This window comes from Theropithecus gelada, chromosome 6 (genome assembly GCF_003255815.1).
Source record: "Theropithecus gelada isolate Dixy chromosome 6, Tgel_1.0, whole genome shotgun sequence".
In the NCBI taxonomy this organism is placed as follows: Eukaryota; Metazoa; Chordata; class Mammalia; order Primates; family Cercopithecidae; genus Theropithecus; species Theropithecus gelada.
The window spans coordinates 172634589-172656060 of NC_037673.1; the positions used below are offsets into that span (position 1 = coordinate 172634589).

Here is a 21472-nt window from a genome sequence, read left to right on the forward strand (position 1 = left end):
CTCATGTCCCCATAGCCCCTCTCATGTCCCCACAGCCCCCTCATGTCCCCACAGCCCCCCCATGTCCCCATAGCCCCCCTCATGTCCCCACGACCCCCTCATGTCCCCATTAGCCCCTCTCATGTCCCCACAGCCCCCTCATATCCCCCCCTCATGTCCTCACGGCCCCCTTATGTCCCCACAGCCCCCTCATGTCCCCACAGGCCTCTCACCGGTTGTTGATCTTGTTCTTCTCTACTTGTTCACTCTGGCGCTGGTTCCACTCCTCCAGGTCTTTCTTGGCCTTCTCCCGCCATTCCTGTTCTGTCACCTTAGACGCAGCATCTAGGACCCCACAGAAGAATGAGCGGCTGCTTTCCAGCTGGGATGCACAGGCCTGGCCACCCCGGCTGCTCCTCCCCTGGCCCCTGCCAGGCAGCCTCAGGGCCACACCGGCCCAGTCCCACATTAAGGCATGCAGGGTTCCATGCACTCCGAGGACTCCCCACACATTCCACCCCACACACAGCCCACCCAGCCAACCCCGGCTCAGCCCCGCCCTCACCCAGCTCTTGCAGCCGTTTCCTCTGCTCCTCTCGCCACTTGCGGATGCTCTCAGGCTCCTGGGTCAGCCTGTCAGCCTGGGCAATGGCTGCGTAGCCATCGGCAGGACCGTTGGCCTCCTACAACACAAACACGCAGCAGTCTATCCAGCCAGCACGCCTGCCCCACTGTCTCTGCTGCCCCTGCTGGGGACTCGCTCATGTCTGGATAACTCGACCTCAAACCACCTCATACCCACCGTCTCCGGTGACTACACCTATCTTTGCACTTGCTGTTCCCTCTGCCAGCAACACTCCACCACGTGTGTGACTGCAGGCAACTTACTCACCCTCTCTGTGCCTGATCATTGCCTCCGGCCCAGTCATAGGTTTTGATACCCCCCAAGCAGGAGACTCAAGAAAGCGTGTGCCAGCCACTTTCTTTGTCATAAAATGGGCTAAATAACAGTATGCACCCTGATGGGAGGACATAAGGATGAAATGAGTTAAAAATTATAAAGAACACTGGGTGGGTGGCTCACACCTGTAATCCCCGCACTTTGGGAGGCCGAGGCGGGCGAATCACCTGAGCCTGGGAGTTCAAGACCAGCCTGACCAAAATGGAGAAACCCTGACTCTACTAAAAATACAAAAAATTAGCCGGGCGTGGTGGTGCATGCCTGTAATCCCAGTTACTCCAGAGGCTGAGGCAGGAGAATCACTTGAACCTGGGAGGCGGAGGTTGCAGTGAGCCAAGATCGCACCATTGCACTACAGCCTGGGCAACAAGAGCAAAACTCCGTCTCAAAAAATAAATAAATAAAAATAAAATATAAAAATACTGCTTGGCACAGTGAGTCCCTTATGTTACTGTCATTAAAATCTCTATTGTGGTTGTATCAACTCCTAACACTTAGTCCAAAAAGACCTCGCTTTTTTTTTTTTTTTTTTTTTGAGATGACGTGTCCCTGTTTCCCAGGCTGGAGTGCAGTGGTGCGATCTTGGTTCACTGCAACCTCTGCCTTCCAGGTTCAAGCGATTCTCCTGCCTCAGCCTCCTGAGAGCTGGGATTACAGGCGCCCATCACAATGGCTGGCTAAGTTTTTGTAGTTTTAGTAGAGACGGAGTTTCTCCATGTTGGTCAGGCTGATCTCGAACTCCTGACCTCAAGTGATCCACCAGCCTTGGCCTCCCCAAGTGCTGGGATTACAGGCGTGAGCCACCATGCCCAGCCCAAAAGGACCTTACTTTATAATGTGTTTGTCTGTCTCTGCCATCAGGATGTCATCTCTGTCCTTTTCACTGCTGTGTCCCCAGAGCCCAGCACAGTGCCTGGCCCAGTAGATGCTCAGTAGATGTTTGTTGAGTAGAGAAGAATCCCTGAGATATGCAGCACGATCATAGCTCGGATCACACCATGGGGAAGAACTTGGACTCTGCAGCCTGGCTTTCCGGTTCCGATGCCACCTCTCATACTATGAAATGTTTGTAAGGCCTGGGAGATATTGCTCAACCTTGCCTGACGTTTGTTTTCTCATCTGAAAAATGGGGCTGGACATGGTAGCTCACGCCTATAATCCCAGCACTTCGGGAGGCTGAGGCAGGACGATTGCTTGAGGCCAGGAGTTTAATACCAACCTGGGCAATACAGCAAGACCCTGTCACTATTTTCAAAAAAATTTTTTTTTTTTTTTTTTTTGAGACGGAGTTTTGGTCTGTAGCCCGGGCTGGAGTGCAGTGGCCGGATCTCAGCTCACTGCAAGCTCCGCCTCCCGGGTTCACGCCATTCTCCTGCCTCAGCTTCCCGAGTAGCTGGGGCTACCGGCACCCGCCACCTCGCCCGGCTAGTTTTTTGTATTTTTTAGTAGAGACGGGGTTTCACCGTGTTAGCCAGGATGGTCTGGATCTCCTGACCTCGTGCTCCACCCGTCTTAGCCTCCCAAAGTGCTGAGATTACAGGCTTGAGCCACCGCGCCCGGCCAAAATTTTTTTAATTACAGAAAAAAAAAGGCCAGGCACGGTGGCTCATGCCTATAATTCCAGCACTTTGGGAGGCCAAAGCAGGTGGATCACTTGAGGCCAGGAGTTTTTGAGACCAGCCTGACCAACATGGCGAAACACCGTCTCTACTAAAAATATGAAAAATTAGCTAGGTGTGGTGGTTGCTTAGGAGGCTGGGACTTGGGAGAATCGCTTGAGCCTGGGAGGCGGAGGTTGCAGTGAGCGGAGATCATGCCACTGCACTCCAGCCCGGTCCAGAGTGAGACTCAGTCTCAAAAAAAAATAATAATAAAATGGCTGGGCGCGGTGGCTCAAGCCTGTAATCCCAGCACTTTGGGAGGCCGAGACGGGTGGATCACGAGGTCAGGAGATCGAGACCATCCTGGCTAACACGGTGAAACCCTGTCTCTACTAAAAAATACAAAAAACTAGCCGGGCGTGTTGGCAGGCGCCTGTAGTCCCAGCTACTCGGGAGGCTGAGGCAGGAGAATGGCGTAAACCCAGAAGGTGGAGCTTGCAGTGAGCTGAGATCCGGCCACTGCACTCCAGCCTGGGTGACAGAGCGAGACTCCGTCTCAAAAAAAAAAAAAAAATAATAATAATAATAATAAAAAAATAAATAAAATTTAAAAAAAAAAAGGAAAGAAAAATGAGAGTAGACCAGGCGCGGTGGCTCACGCCTGTAATCCCAGCACTTTGGGAGGCCAAGGCAGGTGCATCACATGAGGTCAGGAGTTAGAGACCAGCCTGACCAACATGGTGAAACCCCATCTCTACTAAAAACACAAAATTAGCTAGGCATGGTGGCCTGCACCTGTAGTCCCAGCTACTTGGGAGGCTGAGGCACAAGAATCACTTGAATCCGGGGGTGGGGGAGGTTGCAGTGAGCCGAGATCACACCATTGCACTCCAGCCTGTGCAATAAAAGTGAGACTCTGTCTCAGAAAAAAAAAAAAGCAATAATATTAAGAACACCCCTAAGAGCTGTTGTGATTTCATTAATATTTGTGAAACATTTAGAAGAGTGTTTGGTGTGGAATGCTGGCTCAGTGAATAGTAGCCAGAATTACTACTATTATTATTCCCATTTTACAGGGGAGGAAACTGAGGCTCAAAGACATGGGACAATGTAGTGGCAGAGCCAGGGCTAGAGTCCAGGTCCCTGACTCCCAGGCAAGGGCTCTGCTCACGTCTCCCCACCCCCCTTGCCAGAGCTGGGGACCCAAAGCGCTGAGGACTGTGAGCTCTGCTCACAAGGGTGTGGCACCCTCTGGTCTGGCAAAGCCTTTCCAATCCAGGTCCAGCCACACCCGCTCTGGCACCCGCGCCCTCCGCATTCCTGTCTGCAGGCATTCCACTCCAGCCGCCCCGCCTTTGTCTCCTGGGGCTTTTGGCCTGCAATAGTCTCCCCTCCCTCCTCCTTCAAGCAGTTACCAAAACTGCCATGACTGCCCGTGTTGTTTGACATCTTCTCCCCACAGGAGTGTCTGGCACACCCTCTGTCCTATGGCGCCCACCTATCCTCAGTGCCTGAATGAGCAAAGATCCCGGAGCCAGCAGGCGCCTGGTTCCAGGAGGAGCTCTGGGAGAGGGAACACAGATGGCACATCAGGGCTTCGGTCTCCAGCTGTCTGGGGAGTGCAGGAAGGGCAGGCCCAGGACAGGGGTGCAGCCTGGCTCCTGGGATCATCAGGGCAGCTGGGCGCCACCCTTACTCCTCTTCCAGCACAGCACTGCATTTCAATTCAGAGACTCTCTCCCAACCTCCCAGTGGGCCCTTCTGGGACCCGTACCCGGAGAACACAAGTTCACCGCTGCTCCTTTCTGGGAACAACGCTGCTCTGAGGCCAGGCTACAAGGACTCCTCCCAGCACCGCTGCCCAAACCTACAGAGCCTTCCATCTGCAGACAACTGCACTGTTACTTTGTGTATATGGGTTTACCCAGGTGCCCTGTTTTATTTTCTTCCCAACACTTACCTCTATCTAAAATGACTTGAGAGGTCAGAGAAGTTGGAAATAAAAATAAAAATACAATGAAGGCAGCCATCTGACCACCACCCAATCCCCACTCCTCGAGCAAACATGTACTGAGCCCTTTCTCTGCGCCAGCCCACGTGGGTGTTCAGGAATCCCGAATGCCACTTGACTTTTCATTCCCCAAACTTGCCCCCACCCTCCGTCTGAGAAAAAGGCACCACAGTGCCCTTGTGGGGGAGAAGGAAGGGAAGAGAGGGTCATATCTGAGCGTTGTCTTTAGGGTGGCATCCACATGGCATCGAGACCTCAGCCTTTAGGTCTATGAGAAGGGGCAGTGGGGGCTGCCTCCTCCAATCGCCACTCACCCACTCGCCTTGTGCCGCACAGCATTTTTACAAAACCTCCTTTGCTTTCTTGGATTTTTTGTTCCAGATGTTAAAATGAAAGCCTAGGGACAGTGAACAATTTCCCAAGGGTACTAAGGCCCCAGCCTCATGTTCGTCCTTGATTTCTCCTTCCTTCCCATGCCCTGAGCAAGTCATCAGCAGGGCCTGTCATCACAATCTCTAAAACTCTCGTCCGGCCCTCACCACCCCTGGCCTGGACCACAGATGGTCTCTGCTTCCTGCAGCCTCATCTCCACAAAATGCCCGAATGACCTGTTCAGAGCCTAAATCCGATTTATCATGTCACACTTTAAAATATCCAAAGGCAGTCGCGCATGGTGGCTGGCGCCTATAATCCTAGTACTTTCGGAGGCTGAGGCAGGCAGACTGCTTGAGCTCAGGAGTTCAAGACCACCCCGGGCAATGTGGTAAAACCCCATCTCTACTAAAATGCAAAAATTAGCCAGATGTGGTGGCAGGCGCCTGTAATCCCAGCTACTCAGGAGGCTGAGGCAGGAGAATTGCTTGAACCCGGGGGATGGAGGTTGCAGTGAGCCAAGATCGTGCCACTGCACTCCAGCCTAGGTGACACAGTGAGACTCTCTCAAAAAACAAATAAATAAAACTAAAATAAAAATAAATTAATTAAAACATGCGAAGGCTCCCTACTATGGCTAGAACAAAATTCAAGTCATCTGGTCTCTCCCTGGGCCTCTGATTTCTGTCCTCTATCTGTGCACTCTTGCCACACTGGCCTTCATGCAAGCTCATCTTGTATCCCCTCAGAGGCTTTGTCTGGAACATTCTTCCCCTAGAATCGAGGGTCTGTATCTTCCTAGGGCTTCCTCTGCCTCCTGATTGAGGCCTTGGGTTTACCTGTTTATTATCTGTGTTTTCCCCCTTCCCTCCCCCAAAAAAGTAAGCAAGCTCCAGGAGGCAGAGGCTGCCTGTTTCCACACAGCACCCAGCACCGGGACGGCCTGGCTGCAGGAGCCTTTCAAGAATTTTTTTTTTTTTTTTTTTTTTTTGAGACGGAGTCTCGCTTTGTCACCCAGGCTGGAGTGCAGTGGCCGGATCTCAGCTCACTGCAAGCTCCGCCTTCCGGGTTTGCGCCATTCTCCTGCCTCAGCCTCCCAAGTAGCTGGGACTACAGGTGCCCGCCACCTCGCCTGGCTAGTTTTCTGTATTTTTTTTAGTAGAGACGGGGTTTCACCGTGTTAGCCAGGACGGTCTCGATCTCCTGACCTCGTGATCCGCCCGTCTCGGCCTCCCAAAGTGCTGGGATTACAGGCGTGAACCATCGCGCCCGGCCGCCTTTCAAGAATATTGAATGAATTCACAGATGTTCAGGCTTGGGGACAGGGATGAGCGAGACATCTTCCAGGAAGTCGGGACAGGGAGTCCCTCGCAGATGAGAACCATGGCTGGGGAAGTGTGAACCTTGCTAGAACACAGGTCAGGTAAAGAGAGTAGGGGAGGCACCATTCTTACCTGGAGACAAAGCACAGTGGGGAGAGATGGGGAAGGGTATTTCAGGCCAAGAGCCAGCACGTGTAGAAGTCACGTGGGCCTGGAGCCTTTGGGAAATCAATACACACATGCGGCCAGATGTGGGAGGAGAGGCGTGGAGAGGGGCCCTGGGCAGGAGTCTCTTTTCATCTGTATCCTTCAGGGCCTGCCATCTCCATAAAGCCTGCCCTAATTTTTTTTTTGAGGCGGAGTCTCGCTCTGTTGCCCAGGCTGGAGTGCAATGTCAGGATCTTGGCTCACTGTAACCTCAGCCTCCTGGGTTCAAGCGATTCTCCTGCCTCTGCCTCCCAAGTAGCTGGGATTACAGGCATCTGCCACCACACCTGGCTAGGTGTGGTGTATTTTTAGTAGAGACGGGGTTCTGTCTCTACTGTTGGCCAGACTGGTGTCGAACTCCTGACCTTAGGTGTTCCACCCGCCTCGGTCTCCCAAAGTGCCAGGTTTACAGTCATGAGCCACCGCGCCTGGCCAAGCCTGCCCTAAATTAAGACTCTGGAGAACTTGCAATTAAATGGCTTTCTTTAATCTTTGCAACCCTACGTGGTTTTTTTGTTTTTTGGTGTTTTTTGTTTGTTTTGGTTTTTTTCTTTTTTGAGATGGAGTCTCTCTCTGTCATCCAGGCTGGAGTGCAGTGGTGTGATTTCAGCCCACTGCAATCTCCACCTCCCGGATTCAAGCAATTCTCTGCTCAGCCTCCCAAGTAGCTGAGATTACAGGTGCCCACAACCACGCCCGGCTAATTTTTGTATTTTTAGTAGAGACGGGGCTTCACCATCTTGTCCAGGCTGGTCTTGAACTCCTGACTGTGATCCAACCGCCTCAGCCTCCCAAAGTGCTGGGATTACAGGCGTGAGCCACAGTGCCCGGCCCTTTTCTTTCTTTTTTTTTTTTTTTGAGACAGAGTCTCACTCTGTCGCCCAGGCTGGAGCGCAGTGGCGTGATCTCTGCTCACTGCAACCTCCGCTTCCCAGACTCAAATAATTCTCTTGCCTCAGTCTCCTGAGTAGCTGGGATTACAGGTGGGCACCACCACGCCCGGTTAATTTTTTATTTTTAGTAGAGACAGGGTTTCATCATGTTGGCCAGGCTGGTCTCAAGCTCCTGGCCTCAAGTGATCCGCCCCCCTCAGCCTCCCAAAGTGCTGGGATTACAGGCAGGAGCCACCACGCCCAGCCAAGTTTTATTCTTTTTGTTTCACAGGTAGGGAAACTCTATCTCCAAAGAGCCAAGGTCACCCAACCAGGAAGTGACAGAGCCAGGATTCAAACTGAATTGCTGGGTGTGACTTGTCACATAGTAGCTAATAGGGCCCATGCACCACTTCTGTGATGCATGATTTGTGTTCCTGCTTGTCTCCTTCTCAAGACAAGACTAGAGACTGGGTCCCCAGCTCCGGTTGCCCCCAGGCCTCTGGCCCGCCTTCCTCTGGGACACACCCCCACACACCACCCAAAGCTCAACGAGGGGCTGGGTCAGGAATTTGTGAGAAGCGTCCAGGGCTACAGAGCACTTTTTCCACAGCTCTGTGTGGCAGCGGAGCGGAGCCTCTAGTGCTCATTTTACAAATGAGAAACCAGGCTCAGAGCAGTTAAGTGACTAGCACACAGCCAGCTGCGAAACAGCAGAAAGTGAAAGTCCAGGTCTTCTGACTCCATCTAAACCTCTGCTGCAGCCTGCAGCCTGGGCGCGAGAACAGCCTTAAGGAAACTTTCAGCCCCACGGTGTCCTGCCCCAGGCCCAAGGTGCCAAGGCTGGCCAAACCGGGTCCACATCTCCACCCCTTGCAACCAGCTGCAAGGCCCACTGATGCACTCTAGTGGGGGCTATGCAGGGCTCACCCGAAACCTTTGGCCCCTCCTAGCTCTCCTGGCACGTCCCTTTGTGCAGCAGGTCCCAGGCTCGGGTGAACCCCGGACTGAATGACCAACCCTCTGCGGCTTTGCACATGCTCCTCCCTTGGCCAAGGCCACCCACATCCCCCTGGGCAGCCTCGGAACCCCCTGCCAGCATCCCCTCACAGTTGCATTCCCTAACTTTAGGGCAGGCTCTGGCGCCTGATCCTGGATTCAAGTTTTACCTCTTACTATCTACACAACTCGAGCGAGCTGTTAACCCTCCTGATTAAAACAATGACGACAACCAACATCACAGGGAGTTGAGAGAACTCAGGGAGATCATGCACGTAAAGCTCTTGGTTGGTGCCTACACAGAGAAGAACTCAATCTGTTAGCTCCTAATACTTCCCCAGAGCCAAGCCCTCACCTTCCTGGGCTCCCATCTGCCTCTTTCCAGGTCCCTGTCTTCTATCAGAAGCGAGTGTGGGACCAGGCACAGTGGCTCACACCTGTAATCTCAGCACTTTGGGAGGCTGAGCAGGACTGCTTGAGCCCAGGAGTTTGAGACCAGCCTGGCCAATATAGCGAGACCACATCTCCATAAAAAAATTTAAAAATTAGCCAGGCATGATGGCCCTCCCTGTAGTCCCAGCTACTCAGGAGGCTGAGGCAGGAGGATCACTTAAGCCCAAGAGGTCAGGCTGCAGTGAGCCTTGATCACACCACTGCACTCCAGTCTCAATTACAGAGCGAGACCCTGTCTCTCAAAAAAAAAAAAGAGCTCTTTTTTTTTTTTGAGACGGAATCTCACTCTGTCCCCCAGGCTGGAGTGCAGTGGCGTGATCTCTGCTCACTGCAAGCTCTGTCACCTCCCAGGTCCACGCCATTCTCCTGCCTCAGCCTCCCGAGAAGCTGGGACTACAGGCGCCCGCCCGGCTAATTTTTTTGTATTAACCACCACGCCCAGCTAATTTTTTGGTATTTTTACTAGATACGGGGTTTCACCATGTATGCCAGGATGGTCTCGAATTCCTGACCTCATGATCCACCCGCCTTGGCCTCCCAAAGTGCTGGGATTACAGGCGTGAGCCACCGCGCCCAGCCAAGAGAGCTCTTTGGAGACCAACTACCCAGTGGATTTGCCTCCATATCCATTTATATGCTGCCGTAGCAGGTGTGTAGCCATAAAAGAATGTGCACTGACCAAATGAATAAATGACCAAACATATAAACCAAATGAATAAACAAGTGGCTGGGTACACAGGGGTGTGGAGGGCACGGGAGAGCGCTGGACACTCCATCAGAGGGGCTGGGCTTTACATCCCCCTTCTGCCGCTCACCGGACTCGTGACCTTTGAGAAGTCCCTTCCCCGGGCAGCTTGGCTCTCAAACCTGTTAAACGAGTGACAACATCCTACTACCGGTGGGAAGTGAGGCTCACGAGACGCTACGGAGACACTCCGCAGCCCATGGAGGGCGTGCGCGTGAGGGACAGCATGGCTGCCGTCGCCCGCTGTTCCAGTGTGGCAGGCCCCACGCCTGCTGGCCTCAGTGCACCGTGGCCAGGAGAGCACAGTGCCGCTGCCAGCAGGTAAAGCCCCGAGAAGCAGCCGCCACTCATTATTTCCGGGCTGCTCAGAACTGATTTTCCTGCCCCTGCCCCCACCCCTACCCTTGCCAGTGGCAGTGTCAGGGGCCACAACTGGGCTCTCCTTTAATCACCTGAGCATCTCAGTGGGGAGATCAAGTCACGGCCAGGAGGGGTGGCAACCAGCAGAGCTCACCAGTGGCTAGAGCAATGTTCTGACCCCTCCCAAGCTCTGCAGAGAGAAAGGGGCAGGAATCGCCAGGACCAGAAGGCAGGAGGCGACAGTCAGGGCCAGGCTTGTCTCAGTCTAGCTCCCTAGAATCCCTCTCCTGAGGGACCCCTCTGCTGGGCCCACCCATGAAAGCCTCTGTGGACCCACACCAGCCAAGCGTGTGCTGCGACTCCAGGGACGGCCAAGAGGATGAGCCACATCCTTCTTTGGGATTGATCAGCTAAATCTAAGCTAAGCTGAGCTGCTGATTCCTGTAAGTAGCTCAAAGGAGGATGATGGGAGTATTAAGGGAAAGGAGAGAGGATCTGTGCAGAGGTGGGGAGGCAGAGTCCTGCAGGGCCCTTCTGTCCCTGCCCCTCCCTGGCTGTGCCAAATGGAGCTGGAATAGGTGTGGGCAGGCTTGTCCTTACGCTGTGTTGGCAATCGGGTTTGCAGCTGGACCTGCTCGTGGTGCACGGACTGCAAAAAAGAGTAACAAAGGAAGCACAAAAGCTCGGTCCAGGATCCTTGAAAGTGTTGGGTGTGTACAGGCCAAGGTTTCTCCACCCCAGGCAGGTGCAGGCCAGACCTGCTATGCTCAATCTTAAAGAGCTGGGGCTTTCCACCTGTGACCCAGCTGCTGTGGCCAGCCAGTTCCAGCAACAGAGCAGTAATGCAAAGCACACCAGGTCAGAGGTCAGGAGATGTAGGCACACTGGGGCTTTGCCACCATGCTTCTGAGTGACTCAGTTCGTCTGTGACCCTGCCCTGCCTGTAAGGATTCTAGGATGGCAATGATGTGATATGATTTACAAATAAACACACCTGCTGTGATTCTTAGTAACAGTGAAAATAAGAGTTCTCACTGAGATTGGAAAAGAGGCCCAGGGTTCCTCAGATTCACCGAGGGCTCACCCAGGGATGAGGGGTTGGGAGGGAGAAGGCAGGGGGCCAAGTCAGTCAAAGGGGGTGCACTCCAGAACTGGCTGATTTCCTAGGTGACTTTGCATTCACCACTTCACCGCTCTGAGCTTCACGATGCTAATCTTTAGGAAAGGTAAATGATCCTGCTCAGAGTGTTCTAGGTACTTTTTTTTTTTTTTTTTGAGACAAAGTCTCGCTCTGTCATCCAGGCCAGAGTGCAGTGTGCGATCTCAGCTCACTGTAACCTCTGCCTCCAGGTTCAAGCAGTTCTCCTGCCTCAGCCTCCTGAGTAGCTGGGATTACAGGCACCCACCATCCTGCCTAGCCAATTTTTGTATTTTTAGTAGAGACAGGGTTTCTCCATGTTGGCCGGGCTGGTCTCGAACTCCTGACCTCAAGTGATCTACCCACCTCAGCCTCCCAGTGCTGGGATTACAGGCGTGAGTCAGTGTGCCCAGCCACGTTCTACATAATTCTGTGGTTCCAAGCATATCTCCAGCTCTGGGTCCACTTTAGGACAGAGAACTGTGGGGTCAACCAAAGTCCTTCTGAATGTGCCCAGAGCCTGGGCAGCCTAAGTCTCAGTGATCTACCAAGCTGCACAGCAGCAAACCCTCATTCTTTGACTCCCTCGGGCCCAACCAGACTTGAAGCTGCTGAAGTCCTAGAGATCGACTTTTCCAGCTTGCTGATAGTTGAGTAATTTTCCAGAAACAGGACTTGGCCAGTTTCCCTGCATAAGGTACCAGCCCATCCCTCTTACATAAGAAAATAAGGATTGTTTATTCCCCCAGAGGATTTAAGAAGCCAGCTCCTCCAGGGCGGGGCTCAGAAGATCCCACAGCTGAAGTCCCCAGGATCAAGGGTCTTTGGCCCAGTCTGAGTGGGAATGAAGGCTCTGAGGGGAGGTTTAGCCCCACCAGGCATCTGGTTCGGGGGCTGAGGTGAGGATGATTGCACGCCTCTGTGGTCTGAGTTCCCTCAAAGTACTAAAATGGATTTGTGTGTGTTCAAAGGGAAGAGAGTCAGGCAGGTGCAGACAGAAGCAGTCTTAACTAGAAATACACTTACTAGGGTTTTCCTTTTTTTTTTTTTTTTAAAAAAAGACTGTCATGCCGGGCATGGTGGCTCACACCTGTAATCACAGCACTTTGGGAGGCCGAGTTGGGTGGATCACTTGAAGGTCAGGAGTTCGAGACCAGCCTGGCCAACATGATGAAATGCCGTCTCGCCAGGCACGGTGGCTCACGCCTGTAATCCCAGCACTTTGGGAGGCCAAGGCGGGAGGACCAGGAGGTCAGAAGATCAAGACCATCCTGGCTAACACGGTGAAACCCTGTCCCTACTAAAAATACAAAAAACTAGCCGGGCGTAGTGGTGGACGCCTGTAGCCCCAGCTACTCAGGAGGCTGAGGCAGGAGAATGGCATGAACCCAGGAGGTGGAGCTTGCAGTGAGCAGAGATCGCGCCACTGCACTCCAGCTTGGGCGATAGAGCGAGGCTCCATCTCAAAAAAAAAAAAAAAAAAAAAGAAACACCGTCTCTACTAAAAATACAAAAAATTAGCTAGGCATGGTGGTGGACTTCTGTAATCCCAGCTACTCAGGAGGCTGAGGCAGGAGACTCACTTGAACCCAGGAGGCGGAGGTTGCAGGGAGCCAAGATCGTGCCATTGCACTCCAGCCTGGGCAATAAGAGCAAAACTCCATCTCGAGAAAAGAAAAAAAAAAAAGACTCACCCAGGCCAAGTGTAGTAGTGTAATCATAGTCACTGCAGCCTTGACCTCCCCAGCTCAAGCAATCCTCCCACCTCAGACTACTGAGTAGCTGGGACTATAGGCACACACTATTGCCCCAGCTAATTTTTCATTTTTTGTAGAAACGGGGTCTTACTATGTTGTCCAGTTTGGTCTCAAACTCCCGGACTCCTGCGATCCTCCCACTTCAGCCTCCCAAAATCTGGGATTACAGGTGTAAGCCACTGTGCCCGGCTGGGTTTTCCTTTTTTGTGCTATAAAAACACTTAAAGAATTTTTAAACAACCCAGTGAAAGTGAATGCCCTTTTCTTATCCCCATCCCACCCCGCCCTTGGGGCTAACCATTCTTAACAGCTGGTACACATCCTTTCAGATATGTAGTGAAAACTTGTTTGTTTTTTTTTTTTGAGACAGTTTTGCTCTTGTTGCCCAGGCTGGAGTGCAGTGGCGCGATCTCGGCTGACTGCAACCTCCGCCTCCAGGGTTCAAGCAATTCTCCCACCTCAGCCTCCCAAGTAGCTGGGATTACAGGTATGCGCTACCACGCCCAGCTAATTTTGCATTTTTAGTAGAGATGGGGTTTCACCGTGTTAGCCAAGATGGTCTCAATCTTCCGACCTCATGATCTGCCTGCCTTGGCCTCCCAAAGTGCTAGGGTTACAGGTGTGAGCCACCACACCTGGCCCAAACATATTAAAAAAAAAAAAAAAAAACCACAGGACCATACTGTGTATATTATTCTGCAAGCTGCTTTTTCCACTTAATATATTGTGGACATCTTTTCGTGTCAATACAGGAAGCTCTGATTGCCCTTTTATTTTTTATTTATTTATTTTTTTTGAGATGGAGTTTCATTCTTAATCTCCCAGGCTGGAGAGCAATGGCATGATCTCGGCTCGCTGCAACCTCCACCTTCTGAGTTCATGCAAATCTCCTGCCTCAGCCTCCCAAGTAGTTGGAATTACAGGCACCTGCCACCATGACGGGCTAATTTTCTGTATTTTTAGTAAAGATGGGGTTTCACTATGTTGGCCAGGCTGGTCTTGAACTCTGACCTCAAGTGATCCACCCACCTCAGTCTCCCAAAGTGCTGGGATTACAGGCGTGAGCCACTGCGGCCAGCCCTGATTGCCCTTTTTAATAACAGCATGGTTTTCTCATCTATCTATTCAGTCCCCTGATGCTGGACACTTAGGTTGTCTCCAATTTGTCTGCCATTATAAATAATCCTGCAGAGAATCTGGGTGGCCTTGTCCAATTATTTCCTTTGGGAAAATTCTGGAAGTGGAATATCTGGACCAAAGGGCCCGCCCTGTGTGTGGAGATGGCCTGGGTTCTGCCTCCCGTCAGTGGTACATGGTCAGGGAAGGCCTTGCGCTGCCTTCATCTCATGCCACCGTGGGCTACTTGACCTCTCCCTCCCAAAACCAGACATCACCATGGGCAACTTGAGGTTACTCCCCATCAATCTCGATCACTAGTGGTCCTTATTCTTCTTCCCTGCCCTCTACATGACAAGAAAACATGCCAAAAACCTTTCTCTATGTTCCCACCCCAACGTATCAGATATAATGAACAGGAGAACTTGGAGCTGTAAGCCTACAACAATGAGGCTTTAAGTTACTGAGATCAGGGCTGTTGGTCCTCACCACTGCTGAGACAGAGCCTTGCTTACCCGAAACATATCTCCATTGACTGTGGTCCCCATGTCCTCAGAACCAGCTGGAAAGAGAACAAGGAGATAGCATTACTCACTGTTTAGCTTATAGGAAGCAGGAAATGGTCCTACATTAGCCCCTCAACTCAAACTCTGTGTACACTCATGTATATATTGACCCACATATAGCAGACATAACGGATATATATATAACTTAGGCTCAATCCCATCCCTGACTGTTTACAAAGCCTCTCACAGCCATTAGTACATTTTAGTTTCACCACAGCCCTGCAACGAAATTGTTGTCAACCCATTTTACAGATACTCAAGCTGAGGCTCAGACAGGCCATGCGATTGCTCAAAATCACCCAGCCAGTAATAGCTCCTTACCTACCCGAAATCACCGACCCCTGGCCATGGCTGGGAATGGCCAGATTACCTGTGGAGCCTGTGCTGGTGAGTAGGCTGAGCTGCTGTAAGCTCAGGGTGGGGGCTATACTGGATAAGGAAAAGAGGGGCCTACGTGTCTCTGCCTGTCCCTGAGGTGCCTTAAGCAACTGCTCCTCCTGGGTGAGCAGGAGTTGCAGTTCCCACCAGACAGTACCTGGCACATTTTTTCTCTTTGTGACCTTCCCAGAAGGAATGAAGTTTGCCCTCAGCAGTGACTCCTCCCTGTCCCTTTCCTTGACATCTGATTAGTCACCAATTCCTGGGGCTTCGGCTACAACAGTGACATTCACAGCTGCCCTCCACTCTCTCCCGCAGCTCAGCCCCAGGCCCCGCCCTCAGCATCTTGCACCTGCACAACTGCTTTGCCTGCTAAATAGGGGCAAACAGCTGGGAAGACACAACTGTGTCTCTTTCTCTTCTCCTGTGTCTTTCCCAGAGACCTGCACGCACTTGTGCCTTTGCAGGTGCGCAATCATTATCTGTTGAATAAACAAGTAAATAAATGCATGAAAGAAAGACAACGAACGCACGGCTTTTGCCCATTCACAGGCCCCCTTGACTCCAGCCTCTCCCATCCCTCTTTCAAACCAACTGCCAGGGCTGACAGTCCGTAAAACATGCACTTACCTGTGCCTCTCCTCTGACTCAAAATGTCATGAAAACAAACTCCAAAGAAATCCACTTCCCATGGACCACAGTGGCCTGTAGCGCCTGCTCCTGCCTTGGGGACTTTGCAGGTGCTGTTCCCTCTGCCTGGAAGGCTGCTCCCTCACTCCCTTCAGCTTCTGCTCAAATGCTGCCTAATTAAAGGCCTCCCTGACCACACCCCCATCCACCCCTTGGGCACCCCTTCCTATTCCTCCAGCAGTATTAAGCGCACTTACTACAGCCTGCTGTTTATTTGTCTATGTGTTTATTATCTGTCTTCCCCCATCGAACAGACCCTCCATGAGGGTGTGGACTTGCTTTCATCCATGATGGGGCCCACCACCTGCAACAGTCCCTGGCACATGACAGAGACTCAATAAATATTTGCCAGATGAATACATCTAACCTGGAACATGAGGATCTCTACAATCTGGCCCTGCCCTTTCCTGGCTCACTTCCCACCAGCCCATCCCACAAACCCTAAATTCTGGTTTCCTCCTTCCCCAAACACACCACCCTCATCTCCATGCTTTCGTCCTGCTTCCCTCTCTAAAGAACGCTTTTTTGGATCCATTTATTCTCCAAGGTGCAGCTCATAAGTCACCTCCTCTGGGAAGCCCTCTTCTGCTTCCTCTACTTCCCGAGGCACTTATGGTAGGTCTCACTTTTGGGGTATTCCAGGATATCATACAGTATCCCCCACCCTTTTGTGCAATTACTTATGATCCCCAGGGTCCGTGTGTACCCCGTTACCCGGTTCTGTGTCCTACTCAGCTCCTCAGGGTTCCAGCACGGAAGGGGTGAGCAGCGACTGTTGGCTAAATGCAAATTGAATTGTTCTTTTGAGGCCTGCTGTTATCTGCAAGGCTCTCAGAAACTGCCGTGCCTCCTAGCAAAAAGCCATGGAGGCCACATGAGGTTATGAGGCAGATAGTCAAACAGCCCTTCACCAGCCAGAGAGGGCTGTGAGCAGCAACAGTGTGTTTGGCCTGGGGACTGAAGGGAAGGACACTTAATCCCATGGAAATAATCCCCGGGTGACATAAATCATAATTGACTTTACTTTCAGAGTCAAACAGTGATTGATTCCAACCAACTCTGTCAGCTGTCACCCCCACTCCTTCAGATAAGGCTTCTCCTGCATGGGTGTCCTGGCCCCTAAATCACAGTGGGACCAATAGGGTTTCAGTGGCAGCATCTTCCTCAAAGGGGCTTCTTCTGCAGGGCCGTCTCCTCTAGCAGGGCCTCACGTTACCGGGGTCTGTCTATTTCCTGGGATGCCGGTCAGTACACTTGGCCTTCTCAAGAAATTGCACCACTCCACTCCGCCCTGACCAACCCCAGTCTCAGACCCCACATCTGCACGCAGCTGCCCGGAGTCTACCCTGACCGACAGAAAAAGTCTCTGCCCAGACTCAGCCTCCAGAGTGTTCCTCTGGAGAAGCCGTTTCGGCCTCCTCGGGAGTCCACACACACCCACACAGCGTTCCAAGTACCTGTTCCCACAGGGCTCTCCACCCGCCCACTGCACATCTATCACCGGGAGTCCACACTCACAGGCCGGCAGAACAGGACTGAGGCAGAGACACGTCCCGGGGATAAACCCCTGGGTGTTTGCTTCCCTCAGCTGCCTGGCCCATTTTGGAACAAGGGCAGAGAGGGTCCAGAACATTCCTGTGAGCTTACTGAGGCCCAGCGGGGGAAATGGGCTTGCCCAGAACTGACAGGCAAGTCAGAGCCAGGCCTGGTGCTCAGAAAACTGGGTGTGAAAATGGAAACCTACCCAAGGCTGATGAATAGAAACAGTGTCCATCATCCAGATCACCCAGGGCCACAGGCCCCGCCAGAGAGGAGGGGCTCCCTGCAGCTCCAGCACAGGTCTACAGCAGATCCCTCTTTCCCCAGGGGCACCTGAGCCCAGTGGCAGCACAGAGACTGCTAATCTGAGGACCCCAACATCCAAGAGAAGGTACCTCAGAGGTACTGACTGGCGGCTGCAGCTAGAGCCAGTTTTTGCTCAACTCCCAGCAGGCCAGGGCGCTTTTTCTCTGCCCCATCCAGGCTCCTGGCACACATCCCTGGTCAGGGGAAGATTACCTGTTCAGCACTTCGTAGGCTGAGAAGGTCAGATCAATTCTAGTCCATCTGGCCACCCACTGAGCCACCATCCCTCAACACCTCTCTGTTCCCCGACCTGACTAAGGAGGGCAGCTGAGGCTTTGCAGAGTCAGCAGGTATGTGCCTGGGAAACCCTCAGAAGGCTGTGTCCCCACCAGCTCCCTGGAAGAAGCAAGCATGTCTGTTTCTCTCCCTGCCACCTCGGGTCTGAGGCCAATCTGTGCCCCATCTCTGCCAAGGACAGAACTTCCCATCCAGGCTCTAAGCCCCCGGAGCCCCACCGTCCTGGGAGAGGCCACAAACTGCTCAGCTGCCAGAGGTGTCTGGCTGCCCTCGGCCTGAATCCCATCTTCTCTCTCCTGAGGTTTTGGCAATGGCTCCCCTCAGCAGGACCTCCCCACAAGGCCTCCCTCCTCTTCCCTGCACCCCTCCCCCAACAGGCCCCAGGGAGCCAGACTGAAGAAAAGGGTGGTCTCACAGAGGTGTGGACCAATGAATACTGGTGCATTAACCGGGGCAGGCATTTCTCAGGAATTCCCTGGGACAGGGCAGGGAAGCCCTCCATTGCTGTCTCAGACAGGTGGCAAAAGACCCAGTGCTTCTCACCCCACATCCTATCTCCTCCCAAGGAGGTGACTGCTACACATATTTTTTTAAAGACAGGGTCTCACTGTTGTCCAGGCTGGAGTGCAGTGGCATGATCACAGCACACTGCAACCTACCTACACCTCACGGACTCAAGCGATGCTCCTGTCTCAGCCTTCCCGAGTAGCTGGAACTACAACTACAGCTACATGTCACCACACCTGGCTAATTTTCGTATGTTTTGTAGAGATGGGGTTTCACCATGTTGCCCAGGCTCCACAGCATTTGAAAGAGAATGGAGCCCAGAGTTGGGAGGTGTGGGATCAAGCCCTAGATCGGTCACTCCTGGCTGTGTGACTCTGGGCAAGATACTCAGATTCTCTGGGCCACCAGTTTCTTGCATGTTACAAAAGCCTGGTTACATTTCTCATATCAAGGAGATACAGAGATGCTTCAAACTCCTCAGCCACAGAAACTGTCTTATTCATTTCTGTATCCCTAGTGTCCTGGTACACAGTAGGTGCTCAGCAAATGTTGAATGAATACAAACATGACTGTGAAGAGCCTTGTAAACATCATTAACCAAAATATATCTATATGTATATATGTTAGCACTATTACAACAGGCCCATAAACCTCTCCAAAATGACATTAACAGGAAGTAAAACCTGTTTTGGATGCACCCATGAAGGTGATAATCTACTTTTTTTTTGTTTGTTTCTTGAGACGGAGTCTCGCTCTATCACCCAGGCTGGAGTGCAGTGGTGCGATCTCAGCTCACTGCAAGCTCCGCCTCCCGGGTTCACGCCATTCTCCTGCCTCAGCCTCCCGAGTAGCTGGGACTACAAGCACCCGCCACCACGCCCGGCTAATTTTTTGTATTTTCAGTACAGATGGGGTTTCACTGTGTTAGGCAGGACGGTCTCGATCTCCTGACCTCATGATCCACCCGCCTTGGACTCCCAAACTGCTGGGATTACAGGCAAGAGCCACCGCGCCCGGCTGATATCTACTTTTTTACTAAATATTTCACAAAATCATTCTTGCTAGCCAGAACCTGGGCAGGAACATCATTGATAAAGATGATCTCTCAGGGACGAGGCATGAACTCTGAAGCCTGAAGCCAATTACAGTAAATCATGATAGCTCCGGACCGCCTTTGGAAAACCATTAAGTCGACAACTACAAAACCCTGAAGGGCCCTACCGCATCTGACTGATGCCTCTTTGCGGCCCACACTCCGATGTCTAACTCAGAGCCAGACACTTGGAAGGCAGTGTGGTCAGGTGGAGAGGGCTTCGAGTCTGACAGAAATAGGTTTAAATTCACGGCCAGGTGTGGTGGCTTACACCTGTAATCCCAACACTTTAGGAGGAAGATGTGGGAGGACCGCTTGAGCTCAGGAGTTCAAGACCAGCCTGGGCAACACAACAAGACCCTATGTCAAAAAAAGGAAAAGAAAAAATATATAAAAAATAAAAAGAATCAGGTTTAAATTCTTGATCTGCCAATTGAAATATTAGTTATTTCAATTGCATACCCCTTTGAGTCTCAGTTTTACCATCTCTGAAATGGGTTCAGTAACGTGTATGAAGTGATTAAATGTAACCAAGGCGCTTAGCCCAGCGACTGCCGAATGGCAGGTGGTCACGGGGGAAGGTTAGTGACTTCCTGGAGCACCCAGGGTCCTCTTTTTTCCCAGCTGCAGGAGAGAGCTAAGCCCGAGGGGCCAGGAGGGCTGTGTTCTGCCCACACCTGCACACTTAGCTGGGAGCCTGGGACAGCCAGGCTATTAGAAGGCTCAGGAGGGACTCTCAAAACTGAGCTGGCGTTGGATTCCAGAGCCGGGCAGCGGGGAAGCTGGCCTGGGGATGAAATGTCATGACCGAATTCCTGTCCCGGGAGTCACCGGATCCACAGCCCCAGGGGAGGCCTCATCCCCAGCTCGGAAGTGCTACATGGAGAGCTCCAAGAAGATTCTTCCCCACGTCCCCCAGCTCCTGCCCCGGCTGGCCTAGAGCAGGCTCTCTACCCTGTGCCGCTGGGCCCCGGCCGGGGTCCCCCGGGTGCGCGCCCTGAGCCCCGCTCCAGGCCCCGCGCTGACTCACCCCCACTCGTGGGGCCCAGCTGCGCGGGGGCCGCATGGCTGCCGGCAGATGCCCCGAAGCCCTCGTCGTTCTCTATGCCTGCAATCTCGCTCTCCTGCTGGGCCAGGAAGGCGGCCGCCGGGTCCTCCTCCGCCGCCTCCGGGGCCCCGCTCTCCGACGACGAGAAGAAGCCAAAGTCATCAGCCATTTTCCCCGCGCCTCCGCCGGAGCCTCCGCTGCGCTCGGCTCTGCCCGCGCCTGCCCCGCGCTGCGACCGGCGGCCGCGACGCTGTCACCCGAGCCGCGGGGAGCCGGCTTCGGCGGGGACGAGCTTGGCGCGGACCGCACTTCCTCTCCGCCACCGGGCCCGGCTGGCTGTCACTGCGGTGCGGGCGCCGCGGCGGGAGGAGCGGAGCCGGAATGCGGTGACGTCAGCGCGGGGGCGGGGCCTCAGCCGCAGGGCCGGGAGGTCGCCGAGCAGCGGCCGCAGGAGGGCGCCTCAGGACTGGGCGCAGCGCTGGGCCCGGGACCCGCGCGGCGCTTCCCTCTCTCCGCAGCGGCGCCCAGCTGCTCGTGTCCAGGACACCGGGGCGAGGCACAGCTCCCGCCCGGTCTGGAGGCGAAGCGCAGGGCACAAAGTGGCCGTTCTGTGCACTGGGCCGCGACAGGAGGCCAGCTGTGGCCTCGGGAGCGCAGACCTGACTCCTGATTCATTCTGCAAAAGTTTCTTCTCCTAAGCTGGGGTGTCATGCACCTCATTCTATGAGCCTCCGCCTCTGTAAGAGGAGGAAAATTGAGGCTGGGAAAGGCTGCCCCGCACCTTTTCATGCAAGTCCAGGTCCTTTCCCACTAGGCCGTGTTGTTTTGTGCGTTTTTGTGTGTATCTCCCTTGAAGAGGCTTCAGTTCATACGACCAGAGTTTGAATGGCCCGGCTGGACCCCTTAAATGTCCTTTAGGTATGAACTAGCCTGAGAAAGGCAGACCTGGTTTATCCAGACAGCCTGCCACTCTCCGCCGCTGCCCGCTGCCCTCCATGAACAGGCTCTGAATGCCTCCTCCCTGCCTGCGCTTTGCCAAGCACCAGGACAGCAACGTTTTATAAAATCCAGCCATGGCCATGCGGAGATTACAATCCAGTGAGACCAACAGACGGCAAATGGTATGTCAAGGCTCTGTGTGTGAGGCGCTGTGAC

At 53.1% G+C, this 21472-nt stretch overlaps 1 protein-coding gene across 4 annotated transcripts in view; it reads right to left on the reverse strand.

The window, feature by feature from the left end:
- The window catches only part of CLTB (clathrin light chain B), a 25932-nt gene extending 5190 nt beyond the window's left edge, over positions 1-20742 (reverse strand). For 2 of the 4 annotated variants that reach the window (XM_025389219.1, XM_025389218.1), the window contains exons 1-4: positions 20300-20742; positions 14409-14455; positions 545-662; positions 213-324 (exon numbers count right to left, since the gene is read on the reverse strand). In XM_025389219.1, coding sequence (XP_025245004.1) covers positions 213-324; positions 545-662; positions 14409-14455; positions 20300-20486 — 464 coding nt within the window. In that variant the 5' untranslated portion in view covers positions 20487-20742. Of the gene's footprint in view, positions 1-212; positions 325-544; positions 663-9974; positions 10532-14408; positions 14456-14784; positions 14974-20299 lie in introns of those variants that run through there. The other 2 variants (XR_003119968.1, XM_025389220.1) reach the window with 2 other exon arrangements.
- Between the last annotated feature and the right edge of the window lie 730 nt (positions 20743-21472).